Here is a 25,712-nt window from a genome sequence, read left to right as displayed (position 1 = left end):
TGCGCGGCACGTCCACACAGCCTGCCCTCCCCCGCCGGAAGTGCTGGCCGTGGCGGGCGGGGGGGGGCGGGTATTTCCGGTTCCGGGTCGGCGCGGCGGCCGAGGCAGGGGGGGCGGCGGCGCCGTTGGTCCCCGCGGGCGGAGCGGGCGGCGCGGAGCGGCGCGCGGAGGGGCCGCGGCAGGTACGGAGCGCGCGGGCGGCGCGGGGCGGCCCCTCCCCCGCGGGGCCGTCGGAGCGGGGGGGCCGGGCCGGGCCTGGCGGGGCCGCGCGCCTCACCGGGCCCGGCCGCGCGCGCCGCCGCCCCGGCCCCGCCCACGCCGGGAGGGGGAACCGGGGAAGGGGGGGCAGAGCGCGGTGCGCAGGCGCGGTGCCCCCCCCACACACACCGGGAGGGGCCTCCGTGTCCCCGCCGTGACCCCCCCGCTCTGCCCCCCCCGCCCGGACCCTGCACCGGGTCCCCCCCCCGCCCCGACACTTTGTTCCCCCCCGGGTCACAGTTTGTTCCCCCCCCGGTTGTCACCCGGCCCCGGGACACCCCCAGTGTCCCCCCCGCCCCCCCCGCCCCAGTCCCATCAACCCCCCCAAAATTGGGCCCCCCGCCCCCAAACTGTGCCCCCCCCGCCCCAGACCCGCCCCCTGTGCCCCCCCCCCCCATGGTCCCCGGGGGGCTCAGCTGGGACAGGGACCCCCCGATCCGCCCCCCCCCCCCATTGTCCCCGGGGGGCTCAGCTGGGACAGGGACCCCCCGATCCGCCCCCCCCCCCCATTGTCCCCGGGGGGCTCAGCTGGGACAGGGACCCCCCGATCCGCCCCCCCCCCCCATTGTCCCCGGGGGGCTCAGCTGGGACAGGGACCCCCCGATCCGCCCCCCCCCCCCATTGTCCCCGGGGGGCTCAGCTGGGGGGGTCCGGGGCACGTGGGGGCAGGTGGAACAGGGACCCCCGTGACCGCCCCCCCGTCCCCACAGGCGAAGAGCAGCAGCAGCGTTTGTCCCGGGGGGGGCCGGGGGGGGCGCGGGATGTCCCCCCCCCTCTGAGCAGGTCCAGGCCCCGCTGCCGCCCCCCCCGCGCCGGGGCTGCAGGACCCGGAGATGGCGGCCAAGTGGCGGGTACTGGACGAACCCGGCAAAGTACAAACCGCGGCCGGGCCCCGGGACTAACGCCCCCCCCGGGACCGGGCACCCCGCCCTCCATAGCCAGACCAGCCCCCCACCGCCCCCTTTCCAAACCCCCTGTGGACAGACAGACAGACAGCCCCAAGATGGCTCAGGTAATGAGCCCCCCCCCCCCGCACCCCCAGCGCCACAGCCCGGGGCGGGGGGCGCGGGGGGCGGGGAACAGTGAATTCGCCCCCTCTCCCCCCGCCCCCCCTCCAGGACTGTCCCGTAGACCAGGGGGGTTTGGGGAGGGGGGCGGGTCGGGGCCCCCCTGCCCCCCGCTGCGGGGGCGGGGGGGGCTGGAGCGCTGTGTCCCCCCCAGGCGAGCCTGCTGGCCTGCGAGGGGCTCTCGGGGGTCTGCCTGGTGCCCACCCCCGCCAGCAAGAAGATGATGCCCAAGGCCGGAGCCAAAGGGGACGCGCGGGACCGGGGGGGCCCCGAGCTGCTGGTACGGGGGGGCGCCCAGCGCTGGAAACGGGGCGGGGTGGGGGCCCGGAGCGGGTCTGGGGGGCGGGGGCGCCTCCCCCCTTTAGCCCCGGTTGTTCTCCGTGTCCTGGGGTGGTTTCCACCCCTAATCTCACTTTTCTTCCCTTCGTTGCTGTTTCCCGTTCACTTTCTGCTCCTTTCCTGCACTTTTTTCCCTTTTAATTCCCTTTTCCCCCTTTCATTAACTTCTCTCTTTACTTCTCCCCCCCCCCAATAATGTAACCCCCCCATAATTTAACCCCCCCGGTGCCCTGTGTGCCCCCAGAGCCTGCGCCCCGACCCCGACAAGCCCCGCGGCGCCCGCAAGGACGACGACCCCCCCGAGGCGCCGCAGCCCAAGAAAGCCATTAAAAAGGCAGGTGGGGGGGCCCCAACGCCCGGGGGGGGGACACGGGGCGGGGGTGTCACGTCCCCACTGACCCCCGCTCTGTCCCAGCACCGAGGGGCCCCTGCTCCCCCACCAAGGAGCATTTCGGACACAGGTGGGGGTTCTGGGGATGGGGGGGACGCGTTTTGCGCCCCCGTCACCGCCGGGGGGTTCATTGATTCCCCCCCCAGGTGGTGGTGATCAAACAGAACGGCTCGTTCCAGCTGGGGAGCCCCAAAAACTTCGTGTGCGACCATTGCTGCGGCGCCTTCCGCAGCAGCTACCACCTCAAGCGCCACATCCTCATCCACACCGGTACCGCCCCGCTCCCCCTAACGAGCGCTAATTAACACCCCCCCCCGGTATTAATTACCTGCATCCCCCCAGGCGAAAAGCCCTTCGAGTGCAACGTGTGCGACATGCGCTTCATCCAGAAGTACCACCTGGAGCGGCACAAGCGCGTGCACAGCGGCGAGAAGCCGTACCAGTGCGAGCGCTGCCTGCAGGTACCGCCCGGGGGGGCCGCGGGGGGGCGCCCCCCGGGACCCCTCCTGACCGCCCGCCCCCCCGCAGAGCTTCTCCCGGACGGACCGGCTGCTGCGGCACAAGCGCATGTGCCAGGGCTGCCCGACCAAGAGCCCCGACGCGCAGCTGCTGCTCTAGGAGCCGCGGGACCCCCGAGCCGCTCCGGGGGTCCGTCCCCCCCCCGCCCGTCCCTCCTCCTCCTCGCCCCTCCTCCTGCGCCTCGACCGGGCTCACGGCCGGCGGCGCTGTAAATAACTCGGAGCTGGAAGATCCCCCACGGAGCTGCCTGCAGCTGATTCCCCCGCGCCCCCCCGGGCGTTTTATTGACCCCCCTCCCCGCTCTCAGGAAAGGCTTAAAGCCCTAAGCTGGGCTTAAAGCAGAGCTAAACCGGGCCTAAAGCTGAGCGCACACGGGACATTGGCAGCCCCAACGGCTCCGTGCGGGCGCTCGGCTCTGGGGGGGCACCGGGAGGAACTGTTTCTGCTCCCCTCCCCGCCTGTTTTTTTGAGGAAAAAAGTAGAGAAACTAGGAAACAGCGGTGTTGGGGGCAGCGGCGCCTCCCCCCCCCGGCTCCTCCCCCGCCCCCCCAGGCGCTTCACAGCTTGGGGGGGGCTGTTTTTACTCTGTTCTGTGTGTTCTGGGGCCGGTGTCCCCGCTCGCTGCCCCCCCAGTTCTGGGGGGGGGCTGTGACGTGCAGGGGGGGGCGAGCGCCACCCAGAAACGTGTGTTTTGCTGGAAAACCGCGGTATTGGGGGGAAACCGTCAGCTCAGCCAGCTCTGGAGCCTCAGACCCTCCGGGGGGGTCACACACGTTCTGGGGACAGTCCTGTGACCCCCCCCAAAGCACAGACTGTTCCCATGCCGGGGGGCAAAGGGCCCCCTGGCTCGTCACTTGGGGGCCTCGTTTCTCTTGGTGCCGCCGCCAGGAGCTCCGGGGGGTGACACGGGGGGGTTGTGACATCCCCCATGTTTTGGGGATCCCCCCCCCCCCCCCCCCGAAAATGTGGGTTTGATGCTGTGAGAAGACCTTCAGCTCTGAGCCCCCCCCCGCCGAACCCTCCCTCTGGGAGGTGGGGGGGCCAGGACGGGTTTTAGGGGGGGGACACAAAGCCCGAGGGGGGTGGCCAAAAACGATGCGGGGGGGGGGAGGGTTACACCATCTGCACCGGCAAAAGTGCAGCAGCTGCATTTGGACCCCCCCGGGCCCCCCCAAACCAGGGAGGGGACACAGGGACCCCCAGACCCCGGCCGGGGTGGCGCAGGGGACACCCCCTCCCCCCAGCTTCATTTTTTGGGCTATTTTGGTTGCTTTTGGGGTTTAATACACTTATTTTGCTACGGGGGGGGGTGGGTGGGGCCGGGGCGTGGCCTCGGGTAGGCGGGGGTCGGGGTGTGGCCAGCGGTGGGCGGGGCCCGGGAGGGCGGGGGCGGGGCGGGGGCGGGGCGGGGGGCGGGGCTGGCCCGGTGTGGTTTTCCCGCCCCCCCCGCGGCCTCTCGGGTTTATTTAAATAAAACTCGTCGGGGTTTTTCTACCTCGGGCTCCGCTGCTTCACTGGGGGGGCGGGGCGGGGCCGGCCCCCCCGCGACCCCCGCGGGGAGGTGACGCTGTCACGCGCTGGGGACGCGGCTCCTTTTATTGGGGCTTTTCCAGCACAAGAAGGGGGGGTGGGGTGAACTGGGACCGACTGGGGCCGAACCGGAACCAGGTGAAGCTGGACCGGGACCAACTGGGCTGAACTGGAACCAACCGGGGCCGAACCAGAACCAGGTGAGGCTGGGCTGGGACCGGCTGCAGCCGAACCGGGACCCGCTGGGCTGAACCGGGACCAGGTGTCCCCAGTGTCCCCTCAGCCGGGACGGTACCCGGGGTTGGCTGTGGTGCTGCTGGCACTTCTGACGAGCGGGTTGTTCTGCGGGGACACGGGGGGGTCACAGCCCGGCCGGGGGTCCCAGCCCGGGGTCCCAGCCCTGTCTGGGGGTCCCCGCCCGGGGTCCCGGGACGGTCACCTGCTCCCGCCGGGACTCGCGCCGGCCCCGCAGCTCCAGCGCCGCCCGCGCCAGCGCCAGCGCCACCAGCCCCAGCGCCACCGGCGCGGCCACCAGCGCGGCCACCAGCGCGGCCACCAGCGCGGCCACCAGCGCCGGCGACAGCGCCGGCGACAGCGCCGCGGCCCCTGCGGAGAGACCGGGGCTGGGACCAGCGGGAATCCCCGCGGGGACACGGGACCCCCCCAGCCACCCGCGGGGACACGGGACCCCCCCAGCCACCCACGGGGACACGGGACATCCCCCCAGCCACCCGCGGGGACACGGGACCCCCCCCCAGCCACCCGCGGGGACCCGGGACATCCCCCCAGCCGCCCGCGGGGACACGGGACCCCCCCCCAGCCACCCGCGGGGACACGGGACCCCCCCCCAGCCGCCCGCGGGGACCCGGGACATCCCCCCAGCCGCCCGCGGGGACACGGGACCCCCCCCCCAGCCACCCGCGGGGACACGGGACATCCCCCCAGCCACCCACGGGGACACGGGACATCCCCACAGGGACCCATGGAATCCCGAGACCCCCCCCACACGGCCACTCATGGGGACCCATGGGTGCAAGGACCCCCCACCCACCGGGTTTTGGGGACCCGAGACTCCCCCCGGCCACCCATGGGGACACGGGACCCCCCCCACAGGGTCCCTTGGGGTGCACGGGCCCCCCCGGCAGGGGCTCCCTGGGGACACGTCATGCCTGGGGGGCACACGGGTGTCCCCCCACTCACCCTCCTCAGCCCAGACCAGCAGTGTCACCTCCCGCTCCTCGTCCCACTCGTCCCCCCAGGGCCCCCCCTCGATGAGGAACAGGAGGACGCGCCCGTCCGGCGTCTCCTGGCGGCACCAGCCCCGGGCGCCCGGGGGGGGCGCGGGGACCCCCCGCGCGGTGACGCGGGGACAGGCCCGGCTGCAGTTCCCCCGCAGCGGCCCCCGCCCGAAGGCGCCGCAGTCGGCGCAGTCCCTGGGGACCCCGCGCAGGCTCCGTCACCTCGGCCCCCCCTCACGGTCCCTGCGCCCCCGCCCTCGGCCATTTACCCTCCTGGCCACCTTGTCCCCTCCGCAGCCGTGTCCCCTGTCCCCTGTAACTGTCCCACCCCTGTCCCCACCCCACCCCTGTCCCCATCCCTGTCCCCATCCTACCCCACCTCACCCCACCCCGGTCCCCACCCGGTCCCCACCCGGTCCCCACCCCACCCTTATCTCTGTCCCCACTCCATCCCACCCCGGTCCCCACCCGGTCCCCACCCCTGTCCCTGTCCCTGTCCCCACTCCATCCCACCCCTGTCCCCACCCGGTCTCCACCCCACCCTTGTCTCTGTCCCCACTCCATCCCACCCGGTCTCCACCCCTGTCCCTGTCCCTGTCCCTGTCCCCACTCCATCCCACCCCGGTCCCCACCCGGTCCCCACGCGGTCCCCACCCCTGTCCCTGTCCCCACTCCATCCCACCCCGGTCCCCACCCGGTCCCCACCCGGTCCCCGCCCCTCACCGCAGGCGCCGGCAGGGCGGGTGACAGGAGGGACAGCGCTCGCAGAACGGTCCCTCGTAGCCGGGGTGGCAGCGGCAGGTCCCGCACTCGCAGCTCCCGTGGCCGCTGCACTCGCGCCCCCCCCGCAGGCAGCGCCCCCCGCCCAGGGGGCACCCGCAGCCGCGGCCGCCGAACCCCGCGCGGCAGCGGCACGTCCCGCACACGCACTCGCCGCGCTCCGGGCCTGGGGACGCGCCGCTGTCACACGGACACCGCGGGGACCCGCGGGACAGGGACGGGACCCCCGGGCCACGGGGACAGGGACGTCCGATAGGGAAGGGACCCCGGAGGGACACACGATGGGGACAGGACCCACCGGGTCAAGGACACGCAGTGGGGACGGGACCCCCAGGGGATCTGACCCACGGACGTTCCACGGGGACAACCCCCCCGCAAGGACGGGAACCCCAAGGACGGGCAGGGCCGTGTCTCCCCCCCTCTCCCCCATCCTTCCCGGTCCCCCCCCCCGTGTCTCCCCGTGTCCCCCCCTGTGTCCCCCCGTGTCCCCCCGTGTCCCCCCATGTCCCCCGTGTTTCCCCGTGTCCCCCCGTGTCCTCCCGTCCCCCCCGTGTCCCCCGTGTCCCCCCATGTCCCCCGTGTTTCCCCGTGTCCCCCCGTGTCCTCCCGTCCCCCCCGTGTCCCCCGTGTCCCCCCGTGTCCCCCCGTGTCCCCACCTCCGCAGGGCAGCCCCTGGTGGCGCTCGCAGACGCCGCTGCAGGGGGCGCTGGTGCTGTTGGGGGGGCAGTTTCCCCCGGCCCCCCCCGGCCCCTCCTCCTCCGCGCACTCGCAGTGGCGGCCCCGGCGCCCCCCCGGACACCTGGGGGGCAGCGGCAATCAGACCCCCCCGCCCCACAGACCCCGCGTGCCCCTCGGCACCCCAGTGTCCCCCTGCCCCCCCCCCGCCATGTCCCATAGACCCCCAGACTGCACCCCCAGCCCACCCACTGCCTCCATCTCACCCCATGGACCCCCAGCCTGCCCCATGGAACCCCCACCCCAGGCCCCTCCACCGCACGCAGCCCCCGCACCTGCAGAGCCCGCAGAGCAGCGCCCCCCCGTGGCAGCGCGCGCTGCGGGGCGCGCTCTGGGCGCACGGGCACGCGCACAGCGTCCCCAGCTCCAGCGCCAGCTCCTCGGGGACGCCCAGCGCCCGCAGGGTCACGCGCTGCGGGGACTCCAGGCACGCGCTCGCGCGCACCCGCACCGTGAACGTCACCTGGGGGACACCGGGCCGTGGGGACCCCACCGTGGCGCCCCCGCATCCCCGACCTCACCATGAACCCCCGATGTCCCTTATGTCCCCCAGTGTCCTCCCATACACCTTATGTCCCCATAACGTCCCCCTCAAGTACCCCCCAATGTCCCCTATGTCCCCAATGTCCCTGCCATGACCCTCCCCATGCCCCACATGTCCCCCCACGCCCATGTCCCCCCACCATGACCCCCCCAATGTCCGTTATGTCCCCAGTGTCCCCCCATACCCATGACCATGTCCTCTGCATGTCCCTTATGTCCCTCCATGCCCCCCCCCACACCCCCATGACCCCCAAAGTCCCCCATGCTCTCTCTATGTCACCCCAATGTACCCCCCATGCCCCCCCAATCTCCCCTATGTCCCCCCAGGTTCCCCCCCCGCCATGTCCCTCCTGATGTCCCCACCCCCCCGTCCCCACCCCCCCATGTCCCCCCTCATGTTCCCCACCTCCTGGTTGACGCGGACGCCGGTGCAGGAGGCGCCGTGGGGCCGGGGGGGGCCGGGGGGGCCCCCGCAATGCGCCTCAAGGCTGAGGCTGATCCCGGGGGGCAGCGGCGAGTGCTGCAGCTCCACCGTGGACAACAGGGTCTGGGGGGCACCCACGGTGTCAGCACCCCCGCCCCCCCGGGGGCCCCCAGCGCCCGCCCCCCCCCCACGTTACGCTGTAGGCGTCGGCGATGAGCTGCACCACGTTGCTGGAGTCGTCCCGCAGCTCCCGCACCACGGACCGCGGGATCAGGCGGCTCAGCTCCTGGGGGGCGCGGTCAGGGGGGCCGGACACCCCCAGGGACCCCCCGCAGCCCCAGGGACCCCCCCACCCCCAGGGATCCCCGCACCCCCAGGGAACCCCCCCGCGCACCCAGGGACCCCCCCGCATCCCCAGGGACCTCCCCCCCACCAGGGAACCCCCCCACGCACCCAGGGACCCCCCCGCATCCCCAGGGACCCCCCCGCACCCCCCAGGGCCCCCCCAAGGACCCCCGCACCCCAGGGACCCCCCACCTGGTAGATGGGGACGTTGGGCCCGGTCACGGCGAAGATGGGCTGGATGTTGGCGGCCGAGAGCACCTGGGCCACGTGTCCCACCGAGGGGTAATCCTGCCCAACGGGGGGGGTGCTGGGACCCCCCAGAAATCCCCCCCAGAACCGCCCCCCAGAAATCCCCCCCCCGAAATCCCCCTCAAATTCCCCCCCCCGAAATCCCCCCCAAATCCCCCCCCTCGAAATCCCCCTGCCCAGAAATCCTTCCCCCCAGAACTCCCCACACCCAGAACTCCCCCTGCCCCGAAATCCCCCCTCCCTCAGAAATCCCCCCCCAGAACTCCCTCCACCCAGAAATCCCCCCCCGAAATCCCCCCCGAACTCCCCCCGCCCCCCCGCCGCACATAGAGGTGGCTGCTGGCGTAGACGCCGCTGGGGTCCAGGTGGCAGCGCCCGTCGCAGGGGGTGACGATGCCGCCCAGTTTCCCGTCCCCCGCCGCGTGGAACGTGTCGTCCGACGCGAACAGCAGCAGCCGGGCGGCCGCGCCAGCCCACGCGCTCCTGGACACGGGGACGGGGACAGGGACACGGGGATAGGGACACGGGGACAGGGACACGGGACATGGGGACACGGGGACAGGGACAGGGACAGGGGACATGGGGACACGGGGACGGGGACAGGGACACGGGACACGGGACATGGGGACAGGGACACGGGACATGGGACACAGGACACGGGGACATGGGGACGGGGGGACACGGGACACGGGACACGGGGGACACGGGGACACGGGACAGGGGGACACGGGACGGGGGGACACGGGACACGGGGACACGGGGACATGAGGACATGGGGACACGGGGACATGGGGGACATGGCGATGGGGGGGACATGGGGACGGGGGGACACGGGAACAGGGGGGTGTGCAGGGGCCGTGCGTGTGATTGTGCTGGTCTGGGCTTTTGCACTGTACATGCACGCACACCTGCACACGTGTGCACGTGCAAACCTGCGCGCACACACACACTTGTACGTGCTCTGGATTGCACGCACACTTGCACTCACGCACACACATTTGCTTGCACGCACACTTGCACTCACACAATTTGCTTGCATGCACGAACTCACACACACATTTGCATGCACGCACACTTGCACTCACACTCACACATTTGCTTGCACGCACACTTGCACTCACACACACGTTTGCTTGCACGCACACTTGCACTCACACTCACGTCTGCTTGCACGCACACTTGCACTCACACACACATTTGCTTGCACTCACACTTGCACTCACACTCACACATTTGCTTGCACGCACACTTGCACTCACACACACGTTTGCTTGCACGCACACTTGCACTCACACACGTTTGCTTGCACGCACACTCACACTCACACATTTGCTTGCACGCACACTTGCACTCACACTCACGTTTGCTTGCACGCACACGCACTCACACACACGTTTGCTTGCACGCACAATTGCACTCACACTCACACATTTGCTTGCACGCAGACTTGCACTCACACACACGTTTGCTTGCACGCACACTTGCACTCACACATTTGCTTGCACGCACACTTGCACTCACACACACGTTTGCTTGCACGCGCACTTGGCCGCGCTCTTGCCCACGCTCTCCGCTGCGCGTGCTCTTGCACAGACCCGTTTGCACGCTCGCTCTCCGGGCCCACCCGCCCCGTGTCCCCCGCGGCCCCACCTGGCACTGGGCCACCTGCACGATGGCGTCGAAGCCGCCCTCGGCCGCGTCCAGGTTCCCGGAGACGCGCTGGCGCCCCACGCGCTGCGCGAACAGCTCGGGGTCCGCGGTGAGCGGGAGGAGGTGGCGGAAGGCGCGGGGGGGGTCGCAGGGCTCCCCCCGGCCCGGGCAGGGGCTGCGCAGCTTGGCGGGCGCCGTGCTCACGTACGGCAGCACCGGCTTGTCCACGAACGACCCGAAGCCTGCCGGGGGACACGGGGGTTGGTGGGGGAGCACCCCAAAATCCGCCCCCGGGAGGGGACCCCGCGTGTCGCCAAGGACGTGACACGGCGCGGGGTGGCCAGGGTGTCACTGCTCAGCTGGCGCAGGGTCCCAGCACCCAAAATCCGCCCCCGGGGAGGGGACCCGCGCGTCCCCACCGATGCGGGCGGCGGGGGTGGCGTTGCGCAGCGCCCCCAGGATGTCCCTCGCCAGGCGCCGCAGCGTCCCCAGGTCGTCCCGCATGGAGTAGGACAGGTCCAGCAGGTAGTAGAGATCCACGGGGGGCGCGGCCGCGCGCCGGAACCGCACCGGGAAGCTGCGCTCCTCCCCTGGGCCCGGGGGGGTCGGGGGGGGGTCAGGGGGACCTTCCACCCCCAGCAGCTGTTGGCACCATCTCCCCACACCGGAGCCGCCTCCCGCTCCCCAGGCCCGGCACCGTCCTTCTCCATCACCCCTCCAACCGTCCTTCTCCATCATCTCCCACCCGTCCTTCTCCATCATCTCCCCAAACGTCCTTCTCCATCACCTCCCCAACCGTCCTTCTCCATCACGCCCCGCCCCGTCCTTCTCCATCACCCCCCGTCCTTCTCCATCACCCCCACGTCCTTCTCCATCACCTCCCCACTCGTTCCTCCTCCCTCCATCCCCATCCATCCGTCCATCCATCCATCCATCCGTCCATCCGTCCGTCCATCCATTCTCCCTCTCCCCATGCTTGCTCCCCCCCCGCCCCGTCCCCCATCCCCCCCGTCCCCCCCTCACCTGGCCGCAGCTGCACCCGCACGCTCTGGGGGCTGAGCTGGGTGGGCCCCCCCGGGCCCCCCCCCGGCGCCCGGTCCCGCAGCACCCGCACGCTGCCCCGGGGCTGCACCACGGCGCGGGGGGGGCACCCGGCGCGCTCCAGGGCCTCCCGGGGGGCGCAGCGGGGGGCGTCTGCCCGCCCCCCCCGCGGGAACTCCTGCGGGACACGGGGGTCGGTCCCTGCACCCCCTCCCCCGCACCCCCCCCCGTGGGAACCGGGCGGGTGCCGGGGCTGCGGGGGGGGCCACACCCCCCCGGCTGTTTGTCACCGAGGTTTTGCTGCTTCCTGGTGACAAACCGCAGCGCAGGGAGGGTCACGCAAGGGCGGCACCAGCGGGGCCCACGGGGGGACAGCGGGGACCCCCAGCAGCACGTGGGACACCCGGGGACAACGGGGACCGCCATGGGACACTGTGCCCCCCCAGCACACCGCCACCAGTCCCCCCCATGCTGCACCCCAACTGCACCAGCCGCACGGGGACCCCACGGGGACCCCACAGGACACAGAGACCCTACGGGACACCGGGGGGGCCCCCATGGCACGTGGCCACCCGCTGGGGGACCGCAGGGACTTGGGAACACCCCCCCCTCAATCTCAGGGGACCCCCCCAGGGACATGGGGACCTCCCGGTAGCCCACTGCCAACCCCCCCCACCTCGTGCCCCCCCCAAGGCGGGGACCCCAATTCCACAGCGCGACCCCCAGGGACACCACGATCCCCCCACAGGGTGGGGAACCCCCGAGCTGAACCCCGAGAGCCCTGGGGGGGCCCGGGAAGGGTCGGGGGGAGTCGGGGAGGTGGGTCAGAGTGGGGGGTCGTGGGGGGGGGTCGGGGTGGAGGGGTCGGGGGGGTGTCGGGGGTGTCGGGGGGGTCGGGGGGGGTCGGGGGGCCCCCGCTCACCGGGTCCTCGCACCAGGCGCATCGCGGGTGCGATCGCACACACGCCTCGCAGGTCGCCTGGGTCTCGCAGGACCCTGGGGACACCCGGGGGGTCAGGGGCGGTGGGGACAAAGGGACCCCCCCGGGTGACCTCCCCCCAGCTCACCTGTCCCGGCCCCCCCCGGGGCCGCCAGCAGCAGCGGCAGCAGCAGCAGGAGCCCCCCCGGCCGCCCCATGGTCCCGTCTGCAGGGGGGGCGGCGCCACATCCTGCCCGGGCGGGGGGGACAAGGTGGGGACACGGGGCGTGCGGAACCGGCGTCATCCCCGAGCTCCCGGCCCCTCCCCACGGCTCCCCAGTTCACCCCCGGCCCCCCCAGTTCACTCCCGTCACGCTCCCCAGTTCACCCCAGGGCTCCCCAACCCCCCCCAGTTCCCCCCCAACTTCACCCCCAGACTCAGGCCGGGGCTGACGTCACTTTATTGATAAAAAGGGGGGGGGACAGTGGCAGAGGCCGAACAACCTCGTTACATGTTATTATGAGAGAGACCCCCCCGTGGGGAGGAGGGGGCAAATGGCTCCAGTGACAACAACGGGACCCCCCCCACGTCACTCACCCCCAACATCATCCCCGACATCACACCCCCCAGCTCATCCCACCCCCCAAAAAAACAGTCCAAGTTCCCCCGGGGGGGCACCAAACCCTTGCGGGGTCTGGAGCCCCCAGCAGCACAGGGGGATCGGGGGGGCATCAGAAATCGGGGTCCTCGGAGTCCCCCGGGGGGGGCGGCTCGTCGCGGGCCCCCCCCCAGACGAAGCGGTAATTGTCCTCCAGGGCCTGCTGCCGCCGCCGCTCCTTCTGCGCCTCCTCCGTGCCCTGCAGCTGGGGACACGGGACACGGGGACACAGGGGTCACGGTCATGGGGGACACGGGGGTTCTGGGGGACACGGGTCACAGGGGACATGGGGGACACGGGGGACGGGGGTCACAGGGGACACGGGGGTCACAGAGGACACAGGGGTTATGGGGGACACAGGTCACTGGGGACACGGGTCACGGGGGACACAGGGGTCATGGGGGACACAGGGGTCACGGGGGACACGGGTCACAGGGGACACGGGGATCATCGGGGAACACGGGGATCATGATGGGCACACACAGGTCATGGCGGGGACAGGCCCTGCCTGGGGACACCCACCCCCCGCACATCTGCAGCACCTGGGCTGCCCCCATGCCCCAGCGTCCCCCCCATGCCCCAGCGTCCCCCCCATGCCCCAGCGTCCCCCCCATGCCCCAGCGTCCCCCCCATGTCCCAGTGTCCCCCCCATGCCCCAGTGTCCCCCCCATGCCCCAGTGTCCCCCTCCTGTCCCTCACTGTCCCCCCCATGCCCCAGTGTCCCCCCTCGTGTCCCCACCAGGATGTTGAAGAAAATGTCCTTCAGGTTCCTGGTGTCCTCCTCCGACAGCCACTGCGCCTCGTCCTCGTCGCCCCCCCCCGCCGTCACGATCTTGATCTCGATCTTCCCTGGGGGCGGGGGCACACACAGGGGGGTCACAGGGGGGCGACGGGGACCCCAAAGTCTGTGTCCCGCACCCAGAACGCCCCCGGTACCTTCGGCCCGCAGCCCCTCCTTGGCCAGCAGCTCCCGCACTTCGCTCTCCATGTTCTCCGGCGGGGGGGGGTCCCGTTTGGGGGGGTCCCAGCGCCCGATCCTGCTGACCCTCACCCTCAGCCGCCCCTCAGCCTTCCTCCCGGCCCCCTCCTCTTCCTCCTTGGCCCCCCCCCGCGAGCCCCCCCCGTCCAGCTTGTCCATCAGGCGGTTGAGGGTGGAGGCCAAAGACTTGGACGCCTGGTTACGGTCAAACTCCCCCTTCAGCCCCTCGGTCTCCAGCTCGTCCTCCACCTTTGGGGGGGACAAAAAGGGTCGGGGGGGTCCCATCCTGGCCAGGGGTCCCATCTGGCCGGGGGCCCCAGGGCGGTGACACACACACCTCGTTGATGATGTTGTCGAACTCCTTCTCCATCTCGGTCTTCACCTCCTCCTTGAGCTGCGCCATCTGCTCGCGGGGCAGGACAATGGCCTCCAGGTCCTTCTCGAAGCCACCCAGAAGGTCCCCGTCGTCCTCCTCATCCTCCTCTTCCTCCTTCTCAGCTTCTCCCGGCGCTGGGGGGTCCTCAGGACGCGGGGGGGGCGCGGGAACCTTCACTGCCGCCTCCTCCTCCTCGCTCGCCTGCTCCTTGGCCTGGAGCAGCAACTCCTGTCACCGTCCCGCGTGACAACGGGGAAACGGGCAGGGAGAAGGTGCCCAGGGGGCCCGTCCCCCCCGGTGTCCCCACCTTGCGGGTGCTCTCCTTCAGCTCCTCGATGAACTGCAGCAGGTCCCCGGGGCTGCGGATCACCTTGAAGTGGATCTTCTTCTGCAGATCTGCAGGGGGACAGCGACAAGAGACGACGGATGGGGGGGACAAGGGACAATGGATGGGGACAGCGACAAGGGACGACGGATGGGGACAAGGGACGACGGATGGGGACAGCGAGGCGCGGGGGGGACAGAGTGGCCAGCACCGGCCACCACCCCTGGGGACTCACCAGCCGCCTTTGGGGACGGTTCCTCCACCTGCGGGGACAGGGACAAGGTGACGGAGCCTGAAACTGCTCCTGGAATGTCACCACCTCGCCGGTGGCCTCCAGGATGTCCCAGGGCCGTCCCGGGGACGCGGGGACTCACCCTGGCGCTGTCCCCCTGGCTGGTGGCCGTGCCGGCCACCTCACTCGCCCGCTCCCAAAGAGCCGCGTCCTCGTCGGGCTCCGGCTCGTCCCCCGGCGCGGCTGCAGGGGACGGAGGGGACAGGGTGAGGGGGGCGGGGGGGCTGCGGTGTCACCAGGAGGGTGACAGGAGGTGACACGGGGCCGTACCGTCCCCGCGGGCCGCTGGTGTCCCCTCGGGGGGCTGCGGGGGGGCCTGGGCGTCCCTCTCGCTCCACAACCTGGTGTCCAAGGTCTTGAGCTCCTCCGAGATCTCCTCCACCTTCCGCTTGGTGTCGGCTGTGGGGACGGGGAGGGGACGCAGGTGACACCCCCAGGTCCCTCAGCCGCTCCCCAAAGCTTCTCCAGCCCCTTCCGGGGTGGATTTGTAACTATCGATTCCCGCAGATCGTTGATAACGATATTAAACTGGCCCCGGTATGTTAAGCTGGGCCCAGAATGTTAAGACAGCCCCAGTATCTTAAACAGGCCTCAGCAGATTAAACTGTCCCCAGAATATTAAACTGTCCCCAGAATATTAAACTGTCCAGACATTACTAAGCTGGGCCCGGCATATTAAGCTGTCCTTGGAATATTAAACTGGCCCCAGAATAGTCAACTGGCTCCAGAATATTACGTTAGCGCCAGAATATTAAGCTGGCCCCAGTATAATTAAACTGGCCCCAGTATAATTAAACTGGCCCTGATATCTTAAGCCAGTCCCAGAATATTGAACTGGCCCCAGAATATTAAGCTGGCCCCAGTGTAATTAAGCTGGCCCTGGTATCTTAAGCCGTTCCCACAGGTGAAGCTGCCCCAGCCCCGCTCCCGCTCCCGCTCCTGCTCCCGGCGGGCCCGCACTCACAGACTTGCGCGCGCACGTACTGCACGTACTGCGCGGGGCTGAGCGCGGGCTGGCAGCGGATGGGCTGCGGCGCGGCGCGCGCCGGCGGCCGCAGGAACGGGTGGTGGCAGATGCGCGTGGTGTGCACGGTCAGCACGTAGGAGCAGGACTGCGGCTCGTCCACCCGCGCGATGTAGTCGCCGGCGCCCTCCTCGCACAGGAACTGTGCCGGGGACACCGGGCGTGAGGCGGCGCCGCGGCGGGGACGCCGGGGGCGCCGCGGGGGTCGCACTCACGCGGACTTCGGCCTCTCTGGCGCGGCCGGTGAGGTCGCAGCGGGAGCCGTTGACGTAGCTCTGGCTGTGGTAGCGCTTCAGCTGGTGCTGCTTGGTGGCCTGGGGACAGCGGGGACGGTGACCGGGGACAGGGACGCCCCGGGGAGCCCCCGCGGCCCGCGGCCCAACCTTGGCCGTCTCGTCGTTCCAGTCGAACGCCGAGTGGTAGTAGCCGAGGAACAGGACGTCGCCTTTGATCTCCGACTCTGCGGGAGAGGCGCCGGGGTGGGGACACCGTGACAACCCCTGGGGACAACCCGCCCCCTCCCCGATGTCAGACGTCACCGTCCCCACCGGCACCTTCAACGTGATACTGCTGGATGTGCTTCCCGTAGCAAAACTCGTACGTCCACCAATCCTTGGTCTGAAAACGGGGGACAAAGGGAAAAGAGCGTGTTGGGTGAGGCGGGAGGGCTCGGGGCGCCCCCCGGGACCCCCGCACCTTGAGCAGACAGGGGGCGGCCGCCATGGGGCGCAGCAGCTCGGCCACGCCGGAGCCGTTGTAGAGCGCGGCGTCGTCCTCGGGGGCGGGCGCGCGAACAGCCACGGGCGGGAGGCGGCACTCGTAGCGCTGCTTGAACTTGGAGGCCACGGTCACCACGTCCTCCGCCTGGCGCTGGGACAGCAGGGACACACGGCGCGGGGTCGGCGTGGGGGGGACACCGGGTCGGCGTGGGGGGGACACGGGGTCGGCGTGGGGGGGACACGGGGTCGGCGTGGGGGGGACATGGGGTCGGCGTGGGGGGGACACGGGGTCGGCGTGGGGGGGGGACACGGGGTCGGTGTGTGGGGGGGGACACGGGGTCGGCGTGGGGGGGACACGGGGTCGGCGTGGGGGGGGGACACGGGGTCGGTTTTGGGGGAGGGACACGGGGTCGGCGTGGGGGGGGGACACGGGGTCGGTTTTGGGGGGGACACGGGGTCGGTTTTGGGGGGGGAACACGGGGTCGGCGTGGGGGGGGGACACGGGGTCGGCGTGGGGGGGGGACACGGGGTCGGTTTTGGGGGGGGACACGGGGTCGGTTTTGGGGGAGGGACACGGGGTCGGTTTTGGGGGAGGGACACGGGGTCGGCGTGAGGGGGACACGGGGTTGGTGTGGGGGGGGGACAGGGGGTCGGTTTGGGGGGGGACACCGGGTTGGTCTGGGGGGGGACACCGGGTCGGTCTGGGGGGGACACCGGGTCGGTCTGGGGGGGACACCGGGTCGGCGTGGGGGGGACACGGGGTCGGCGTGGGGGGGGGACACGGGGTCGGCGTGGGGGGGGGACACGGGGTCGGTTTTGGGGGGGACACGGGGTCGGTTTTGGGGGGGACACGGGGTCGGCGTGAGGGGGACACGGGGTCGGTGTGGGGGGGGGACACCGGGTCGGTCTGGGGGGGACACCGGGTCGGTTTGGGGGGGGACACCGGGTCGGTCTGGGGGGGACACCGGGTCGGTCTGGGGGGGACACCGGGTCGGTCTGGGGGGGACACCGGGTCCGTCTGAGGGGGACACCGGGTCGGTCTGGGGGGGACACGGCCGCCCCGTGCCCGCCTCCCCCGCTCTTGCCGCGACGCGCTGGGATTTGGCCCAAGGAGGGGGGTGACTCCGCTGTGTCACCGCTGTCCCCCGCAGCTGCCGGGGGCTCCGGGTCCCCCCCGCCCCGGCGGCTCCAGGTCTGGGGCGGTGACCGGGACACGCGGCAGCAGCTGCTGCTGTGACCGACCCCGCTGCCTGAGCGGGGGGGCGGCCCCACCCGCCGTCACCCACCCGAGGGACTTCGCCCGGTGCCGCCAGGACGGAGCTGGCGCGTCGCTGTCACCGCGGGGACCCGGGACCGGCTGCGACAGGGAGGGCACCGAGACACCGACCCCGCCCGGTCCAGTCCCAGCGCTCCCGCAGGACCCCGGCCCGGCACGGCGCCCCCGGCCCCGGGACGGTGTCCCCGATCCCCGGACAGGCGTCCCCGACCCTGACACGACCCCGGCCCCAGAAGGGTCCCCGGCCGGTGCCCCCGACCCCCACGCTGGTGCCCCGGTCTCGGGCGGGACCGGCGTCCCCGGTACCGGCCGGTGCCCGTCCCCGCCGCCACGCACCTGCCCGGCCAGCACGGGCTCGGCCAGGATCTCCAGCCCGTACTTGAGCTCGCTGAGCTCCTGCAGGTCGAGCGCGGCGCGGGCCCCGCGCAGCGGCCGCCCCGGGCCCAGCACCGCCAGCACCGCCAGCAGCACCGGGCCCGGGCCCGGGCCCCGCCGCGCCGCCATCTTCCCCCCGCCGCCGCTTCCGCCCGCCGCCTCCTCGCTCCCGCCCCGCCCGCAGGCGGCCCGCATGGTGATTGGGAGGTCGTACTGCCCGTCACGCTCCTCTCGCCTTCTATTGGTTGAAGCCGGGAGATTACGCGACTGGGCTTGAGGCCGCGGTGGGAGGGCGGCGGCCGCGCCAGAGTGTGAGGCGATTGGGCTGAGTCAGCTCATGCGGCGGCCAATGGCGAGGCGGGGCGCAGCCGCTCCCGATGACGCAACGCCAGGCTCTTAAAGGCGCAGGGGCGGCGTCTCCCTATTGGCCGAGAGGGATGCAGGCGATCCCGGCCGCCTGATTGGTGGAGGGAGACAGAGCATCCCGGGGGGGGGCGAAATCACGTGATTACCGAAGCCGGGAGGTGGGGGGGGGGGTCCGGCTCCGTTCCAGGGTGAGCCCCCCCCCGCCATGGGAACCCCAAGCGCGGACCCGCGTGGGGTGTGTGTGTGTGTGTCCACCCCGAGACCCCGCCCTGGGCGTGGGTCCCAGCGGGCCCCCCCAAGATCTCCCTGAGTCCCCCAGCACCTCCACACGTCCCCCCATGTCCCATGTACCTCAGCACCCCCCGGTGCGTCCCCCCCCCGCGTCCGCAAATCTCCCCCCGGAGCCCCCAAGTGCCCCCAATCTCCCCCCCCCCCGCCCAGGACCCCTCAGCCTTCCCCACCCCCTCAGCCGTGCCCCCCCCACTAACATTCTCCCAACCACCCCCCAGCATCCCCTCTCCCCCCCAAGCTCCCCCAACCCCCCAAGTGACCCCCAGCACCTCCGACCCCCCAGTCCCCCCCCAAATCCCCCCAACCTCCCTCCATCTCCCCCCCCCGAACTCCCCAGCCCCCCCCGTCCGCAGGCAGCCCAGGCCCGGCCCCCCCCTTCCCCCCCCGGCTCAATGGCCCCGTTGTTCCCCCCACGCGTGGGAACAAAGCGCGGCCTGTGGCAGCCGGACCCGCGCTGGGGGGGTGTGGCTGATCTCCCCCCGCCCGGGACACGCCCGACCCCCGCCCGCCCCGATGCGACGGTGACAGCGACAACCGCCCCCTCCCCGCTTTGTGTGTCCCCCCCGCCCCTCCCGGGGCTGCGGCGCTGCCGTTCCCGTTCGGGGCCGCCGGGGGCGCCCATCGCCCCCCCGCCCCCCCCGCTGCCGGTGCCGCTGCGAGCGCGGGGACCCGCCGGCGGAGCCAGGTAGGGCCGAGCGACCCCCTCCCCCCTGTTGTCGCGACATGTCGCGGCGGGCGCGGCACCTGCCACCGCCCCTCGGCAAAACGGCCCCCCCGCCAGACACCCCCAGCCCCCGCACCCCCCCAGGGTCGCCGGCCCCACCGAAGCTCCGGACACCCCCGGACACCCCATCCCCAGGACCCCCCATCCGCGGACCCCCATTTCCTGCCCCCCCATCCTCATGCAGGCTGCCCCCCATCCCCCGCCCACCCAGCCCCGCTGCCCCCCCAGCCGCCCCCGGCCCCTCTCTGACCTCCCCCGCATCCCCCAAACACCCCAGTCCCCCCCGGACCCATCGCACCCCCCGCCCTTGCCTGAGGGACCCCCAATCCTGCCTCCCCCTTTAGCCCCCCCATCCTTGCTCAAAACCCCCCCGGGGGGTCCCCGGCTGCCGCCATGTCCCGGTGGGGGGGGTTGGGTGTAGCAGGACGCCTGGGTCCCCTCGGCACGCGCTGGGGGTGCCGGTGTGTGTCCCCCCCCCCCGCCTTGATGCCGTCTCCGTGTCCACAGGCCGCTGTCATGGGGGGGGCAGAGCCATGAGCTGAGACCCCCCCGCCCCGCCCCCGCCGGGACCCCTGCCCGCCCCGAGGTGAGGGACTGGGCGACTGGGGGCATTGGGGGCGCTGGGGGGACTGGGGGCGCTGGGGGGACTGGGGACACTGGGGGCACTGGGGAGCGGGAGGGAGGGGGTGCAGCCATATGGGCACAGCAGAAATGGGGCGCTGGGGGGGTACTGGGCGCGCGGGGGGCACTGGTTTGTACTGGGGATGATGGGTGCCAGTGGGAGGTGTCGGGGCCACTGGGGGGCGCTGGGAGGCACCGGTTTGCGCTGGGTGGCGCCAGTTTGCACTGGGGTCACTGGTTTGCACTGGGAGGTGCTGGAGGCAGTGGGGACACTGGTTTGCACTGGTGTGTACTGGGCTGCACTGGGGGGTACTGGGAAGCATCGAGGGCAATAGGTTGCATTGGGAGACACTGGGAGCTCTGGCTTGCACTGGCTTGCACTGATTTGCACTGGTTTGCACTGGTTTGCACTGGTTTGCACTGGTTTGCACTGGTAGCATGGGGTTACACTGGTTTGCACCGGATGTGCTGTGGGCACTGGTTTTCACTGGTTGCTACTGGGGAAACTGGGAGTCACTGGGGGCAGTAAGCTGCACTGGGAGCACTGGTTCGTACTGGTGCGCGCTGGTCTGTACCGGTGCGCGCTGGTTCACGCTGGTGCGCGCTGGTCTGTACCGGTGCGCGCTGGTTCACGCTGGTGCGCGCTGGTCTGTACCGGTGCGCGCTGGTTCACGCTGGTGCGCGCTGGTCTCTCCCACGGGCCGCGGCGCCGCTGCCCAGCCCCCGGCAGGATGCGGGGCGCCCCCCGGCCGCTGTGCCTGCTGCTGCTGGGCTCGGCCGCGCTGGCCGCCCTCCTGCTGCACCTCTGGGCGCCCAAGGGCCCCCCCAGCGTGGACCTGCGCCGGCCCCCCCCGCAGCGCCTGCTGCCCCCCCCGCTGCCCCCCCCCCGCCCGCTCCTACCCCCACGTCCCCTTCCGCCTCAAGGAGGAAGTGATGGAGTAAGGAGCGGGGGCACCCACGGGTGGGGAACGATGCGGGGGGTCGTGGGGTGGGACCAATGGGGGGCACACATGAGGGGGGCTCCATAGGGTGGGGGGCACCCATGGGGTACGAGTACCCGTGGAATGGGGTACTCATGGGGTGGGGGCACCCGTGGGGTGGGGGCACCCATGAGTGGGGACACCTATGGGGGGAGCAGCAATGGATCTGGGGACCCATGGGGTGGGGGGCACCCATGGGGGGAAACTCATGGGGTGGGGACACCTCAAGGTGGGGGGCACCCATGGAATGGGGTACTCATGGGGCAGGGGGGACCCATGAGGCGGGGGGCAACCCATGGATGGGGGCACCCAAGGGTGGGAAGGGGACCCAAGGATGAGTGGGGGGCACTGGGGCACCCCCGGGGATGGGGCCGCCCTGGGCCGGTGCGGGGGTGTCCCCGGCGCCCCCCCATGGGTGACGCTGGGGGGGGCTCAGGCTGCTGCCCAGGAACGGCTGCTCGTGCGAGGGGGGGGCGGCGGGGCTGGCGCTGCCCCTGCAGCGGCAGCTGTTCGGGACGGGCCCCCCCGTGGACTTCGCCAGCGCGTTCCCGCCCGGCGAGCGGCTCCGCGCCCAGCGGCTGCGCCAGCAGGAGTTCCAGAGCTACCGCCTGCGGTGAGGGGCGGGGGCGCGGGGACACGGGGGACGTGGGGACACGGGGGACACGGGGGACACGAGGGGACACAGGGGGCACGGGGGGGCATGGGGACACAGGGGGCACGGGGACACGGGGGGACATGGAGGACATGGGGGGACATGGAGGACATGGGGGACACGAGGGAAATGGGGGCACGGGGGACATGGAGGCATGGGGGGGCATGGGGGGAAAAGGGTGGCACGGGGACACGTGGGACACGGGGACACAGGGGACACGTGGGACACGGGGGACACGGGGGGCACGGGGACACGTGGGACACAGGGGACACAGGGGACACGGGGGACACGTGGGACACGGGGGACATGGCGGGCACAGCGTTGGGCAGGGGTCGGGGGGTGTGGAGCCGGCGCCTCCCCTGCCCAGGGTGCAGACCCCGGCCGACCGGCTGCTCATCGTCCCGGCCAACTCGCCGCTGGAGTACCCGGCGCAGGGCGTGGAGGTGCGGCCGCTGCAGACCGTGCTGGTGCCCGGTGAGCGGGGCCGGGGAGGGGCGGGGGCACCGCGGGGGGGTGACACCGGGGGAGGGGGGAGGGGGTGACCCCCCCGGGGGTTTGGGGGACCCGGCCCCACTCACCCCCTTTGTCTGTGACCCCCCAGGGCTCAGCCTGCAGGCAGCGGGAAGGAAGAGCTACGAGGTGAGGGGCGTGGCCAGGGCGTGGAGGGCGTGGTCAGGGTGTGACCAATGAGTGGTCAGGGTGGGGTCAGGGTGTGGTCAGGGCGGGTCAGGGTGTGACCAATGAGTGGTCAGGGTGTGTCGGGGGGGGGTCGGGGTGTGTCAGGGCGGGTCAGGGTGTGTCAGGGCAGGTCAGGGTGTGTCAGGGTGTGGCCAGGGTGTGTCAGGGTGTGTCGGGGGGGTGTCAGGGTGTGTCAGGGCGGGTCAGGGTGTGGCCAGGGTGTGTCAGGGTGTGTCAGGGCGGGGCAGGGTGTGGTCAGGGTGTGTCAGGGTGTGTCGGGGGGGTCAGGGTGTGTCAGGGTGTGGTCAGGGCGGGTCAGGGTGTGTCAGGGTGTGGTCAGGGTGTGTCAGGGTGTGTCAGGGTGTGTCGGGGGGGGTCGGGGTGTGTCAGGGCGGGGCAGGGTGTGGTCAGGGTGTGTCAGGGTGTGTCGGGGGGGTCAGGGTGTGTCAGGGTGTGGCCAGGGTGTGTCAGGGCGGGTCAGGGTGTGGCCAGGGTGTGTCAGGGTGTGTCAGGGTGTGTCGGGGGGGGGTCGGGGTGTGTCAGGGTGTGTCAGGGTGTGTCAGGGTGTGGTCAGGGTGTGTCAGGGGGGTCGGGGTGTGTCAGGGCGTGGCCCAGGCGTGGGGCGCCCCAGGCAGGTGCCCCTGTCCCGCAGGTGAACCTGACGGCGTCGCTGGGGACGCTGGCGGTGGCGGGCGTGGTGGAGGGCGTGGCGCTGCGGGGGGAGGGGCAGCCCCGCCTGTCTCTGGCCGCCGCCCGCCTGGACCACCTGAACCGGCAGCTGCAGTTCGTCACCTACACCAACACGCTGTTCCACCCCGACACGGCCGACATCGGTGCGGGCGGGGCCGGGGGGGCCGGGGGGCGGGACCGGGGGTGCGGGATTCGGGGAGACAGGGCCGGGAACCGGGCGGGTCCCATGGGTGACACCTGGGTGGGTGCAGGTTTCGGGGTCCCAGGGCTGGGCCCTGGGTGGGTGCAGGTTTCGGGTGCCCCGGGTGGGTGCTGGTCCCCATGGGGTGTCCCCAGGTGGGCACCCCCCCCAGCACCCCGTCCCCCCCCAGTTCAGTTCTCCACCCCCGGCCACGTTGCCGCCTTCACCATCCGCATCCGGCACCCGCCGCCCCCCCGGCTGTACGGACACCCCCCCGGGGACGGCGACGGCGACGGGGACACGGACGGGGACGGTGAGAGAGGTGAGGAGCGGGGACCCCGAACCAGTGCCCCAGCGTGGCCGCCCGGTCCCCCCGGTGCGGCCGCCCCGTCCCCCCAGCGCCGGGTGCCCGGCTCCCCCAGCCCCCGCTGTCCCCCCCAGCGTACAACGTCACCGCGCTGGTCACCATCGCCACCAAGACGTTCCTGCGGTACGAGAAGCTGCGCGGGCTCATCGCCAGCGTGCGCCGGTTCTACCCCGACGTCACCATCGTGGTGGCCGATGACAGCCAGCGCCCCGAGCCCCTGCGCGGCCCCCACCTCGAGCACTACCTCATGCCCTTCGGGAAGGTGGGACCCCAGGGACGGGGGCGCTGGGGAGAGGGGACGTGGTGGGGACAAGCAGGGTGGCGGGACCCCAGGGACGGGGGCACTGGGGAGGGGGGACACGGGGGTCTGTGAGGTGGTGGGACCCCAGGGACAGGGACACTGGGGAGAGGGGACACGAGGGGGACAAGCAAGGGGGTGGGACCCCAGGGGTGGGGGACACAGGGGGACAAGCAGGGTGGTGGGACAGCAGGTCCCTGGGGAGGGGGGCACGTCAGGACCCTGTGAGGGGACACGGGGGGCCAGGGGCTGGGCGGGGGTGGCCACGGGACGCCGTCCGCGCTGTCCCCGCAGGGCTGGTTCGCCGGGAGGAACTTGGCCATCTCGCAGGTGACCACCAAGTACGTGCTGTGGGTGGACGACGATTTCATCTTCACCCCCCGCACGCGCCTGGAGAAGCTGGTGGACGTGCTGGAGAGAACCAGCCTGGACCTGGTGGGGCCCGGGGGGGCCCGGGGGACACCGGGGGGCTCCAGGTCCCCAGGCGCTGGGTGGGGGGTCCCGATGTCCCATGTCCCCAGCGCCAGGGGAAGGTCCACGTCCCACGTCCCCAGTGCGCAGAAGTGGGGCTGTCCCAGTGCCCCCAGTGTCCCCAGCACAGAAGGGGGGGGCTCCCAGTACCCACCAGTGTCCCCAGTGCTGGGGAGTGTCCCTGTGTGTTCAAGAGCTGTAGGCGGGTGATGCTGAGGGGTCCCGGGGGGGTCCCAGAGGGTCCTGGGGCTGCACTGGGGGGTCCGGGGGGCACTGGGCGTCCTGGGGCTTTCCCAGTGCTGTCGGTGGGTGATGCTGGGGGGGCGGGGGTCCCGGTGCCGCTCTGGGGGTGCTGGGGGTCCCGGTGCTGTTCTGGGGGGTCCCGGTGCTGCTCTGGGGGCGCTGGGGCTCCCGGCGCGCGCTGCCAGCCCCCGGTGCCCCGCAGGTGGGCGGCGCGGTGCGGGAGATCACGGGCTTCACCACCACGTACCGGCAGCGGCTGAGCGTGCGGGGGGGCGGCGCGGGGGGGGACTGCCTGCGCACCCAGCCCGGCTTCCACCACCGCCTGGCCGGCTTCCCCGCCTGCGTCGTCACCGACGGCGTCGTCAACTTCTTCCTGGCGCGGACCGACAAGGTCCGGCAGGTCGGGTTCGATCCCCGGCTGCGCCGCGTCGCGCACCTCGGTGAGGGCGGGCGGGACGGGGGCGGGGCGCTGGGGGCGGGAGGGGGCGGGGGGACCCTGGGGGTGCTGAATGCTGAGATCCTGGCGGGGGGGGGGACGCTGAGACGCTGGGGACACCCCTGGGTCAATATCGGGGCCGAACGGGGGCTTGGGGGGGCGACACCGCGGGTGCCGAAGGACTGAGCCGGTTTTGGGGTGTGTCCCCCAGAATTCTTCATCGACGGGCTGGGGGTGCTGCACGTGGGCTCGTGCGAGGACGTGGTGGTGGATCACGCGTCCAAGCTGGCGCTGCCGTGGCGGCGGCCGGAGGGCGAGCGGCAGTACGCGCGGTACCGCTACCCGCCCCCCCGCGACGACAGCCTGCGCGCCAAGCAGCGCCTCTTCTTCTTCAAGAACCGCTTCAAGTGCATGGCCGGAAACTAAACCCCCCGGGACAGCGCGGAGGGACACCGGGAGGGACACCCCCATGGGTCACCCCCACGGGACACCCCCATGGGTCACCGGGGCTCAGCCCTGAGGGACCCCCCCACGGGACCCCCCCACGGGACACCCCTATGGGTCACCGAGGCTCAGTCCTGGGGGACACCCCCATGGGCCACCACGGGCCACCCCATGGCCCCCCGGGACTGCAGCCACCCTGGAGCACCCCCGCCCCCCC

The 25,712-nt window shown here is 72.1% G+C and overlaps 4 protein-coding genes across 11 annotated transcripts; 2 read left to right on the top strand and 2 right to left on the bottom strand.

The window, feature by feature from the left end:
* Window positions 1-41: 41 nt before the first annotated feature.
* ZNF740 (zinc finger protein 740) lies at window positions 42-3,875 on the top strand. Of its 2 annotated transcripts, XM_082073672.1 has the most exons (7): window positions 42-182; window positions 969-1,109; window positions 1,480-1,605; window positions 1,909-1,998; window positions 2,202-2,325; window positions 2,398-2,516; window positions 2,584-3,875. In XM_082073672.1, exons 2-7 carry the CDS (start codon window positions 1,092-1,094, stop codon window positions 2,671-2,673), a joined length of 567 nt encoding a protein of 188 aa, XP_081929798.1. In that variant the 5' UTR covers window positions 42-182; window positions 969-1,091; the 3' UTR covers window positions 2,674-3,875. The 2 variants fall into 2 exon arrangements, with proteins under 2 accessions (XP_081929798.1, XP_081929799.1); XM_082073673.1 differs by lacking the exon at window positions 42-182 and having other exon boundaries at window positions 970-1,270.
* Window positions 3,876-6,061: 2,186 nt separating this feature from the next.
* Window positions 6,062-12,455, bottom strand: LOC309450612 (integrin beta-7-like; the record flags this gene model as incomplete). Its single annotated transcript, XM_082073596.1, is given in 13 exon segments — window positions 6,062-6,288; window positions 6,779-6,921; window positions 7,133-7,320; window positions 7,807-7,947; window positions 8,021-8,110; window positions 8,362-8,457; window positions 8,745-8,883; window positions 8,885-8,901; window positions 10,069-10,310; window positions 10,488-10,658; window positions 11,092-11,287; window positions 12,032-12,105; window positions 12,177-12,455. Coding segments are annotated over 13 exon segments (1,881 nt in total). The 5' UTR covers window positions 12,334-12,455.
* Window positions 12,456-12,472: 17 nt separating this feature from the next.
* On the bottom strand, window positions 12,473-18,254 carry LOC309450610 (protein OS-9-like). Of its 4 annotated transcripts, XM_082073594.1 has the most exons (15): window positions 18,169-18,188; window positions 18,015-18,123; window positions 16,380-16,553; window positions 16,238-16,301; window positions 16,067-16,143; window positions 15,899-15,997; window positions 15,624-15,825; window positions 14,930-15,058; window positions 14,742-14,842; window positions 14,603-14,630; window positions 14,350-14,438; window positions 14,004-14,270; window positions 13,624-13,915; window positions 13,427-13,536; window positions 12,473-12,892 (listed from the first exon to the last, which is right to left on the bottom strand). In XM_082073594.1, exons 1-15 carry the CDS (start codon window positions 18,180-18,182, stop codon window positions 12,761-12,763), a joined length of 1,887 nt encoding a protein of 628 aa, XP_081929720.1. In that variant the 5' UTR covers window positions 18,183-18,188; the 3' UTR covers window positions 12,473-12,760. The 4 variants fall into 4 exon arrangements, with proteins under 4 accessions (XP_081929720.1, XP_081929717.1, XP_081929718.1 ...); XM_082073591.1 differs by having other exon boundaries at window positions 18,015-18,254; XM_082073592.1 differs by having other exon boundaries at window positions 12,473-12,886; window positions 18,015-18,254.
* On the top strand, window positions 16,480-25,706 carry LOC309450621 (beta-1,4 N-acetylgalactosaminyltransferase 1-like). 4 transcript variants are annotated; one of them, XM_082073620.1, is made up of 12 exons: window positions 16,480-16,581; window positions 19,942-20,020; window positions 20,776-20,993; window positions 21,472-21,648; window positions 22,122-22,161; window positions 22,289-22,326; window positions 23,018-23,198; window positions 23,427-23,558; window positions 23,678-23,865; window positions 24,196-24,336; window positions 24,818-25,055; window positions 25,263-25,706. In XM_082073620.1, exons 3-12 carry the CDS (start codon window positions 20,787-20,789, stop codon window positions 25,475-25,477), a joined length of 1,557 nt encoding a protein of 518 aa, XP_081929746.1. In that variant the 5' UTR covers window positions 16,480-16,581; window positions 19,942-20,020; window positions 20,776-20,786; the 3' UTR covers window positions 25,478-25,706. The 4 variants fall into 4 exon arrangements, with proteins under 4 accessions (XP_081929746.1, XP_081929745.1, XP_081929747.1 ...); XM_082073619.1 differs by lacking the exon at window positions 16,480-16,581 and adding an exon at window positions 18,117-18,260 and having other exon boundaries at window positions 22,055-22,161; XM_082073621.1 differs by lacking the exon at window positions 16,480-16,581 and adding an exon at window positions 19,126-19,395.
* The last annotated feature ends 6 nt before the right edge of the window (window positions 25,707-25,712 follow it).

Source organism: Streptopelia decaocto (genome assembly GCF_964273445.1).
Source record: "Streptopelia decaocto genome assembly, chromosome: 27".
In the NCBI taxonomy this organism is placed as follows: Eukaryota; Metazoa; Chordata; class Aves; order Columbiformes; family Columbidae; genus Streptopelia; species Streptopelia decaocto.
The sequence above is the reverse complement of the archived record's forward strand: the minus strand, read 5'-3'. Positions and strand labels throughout refer to the sequence as shown.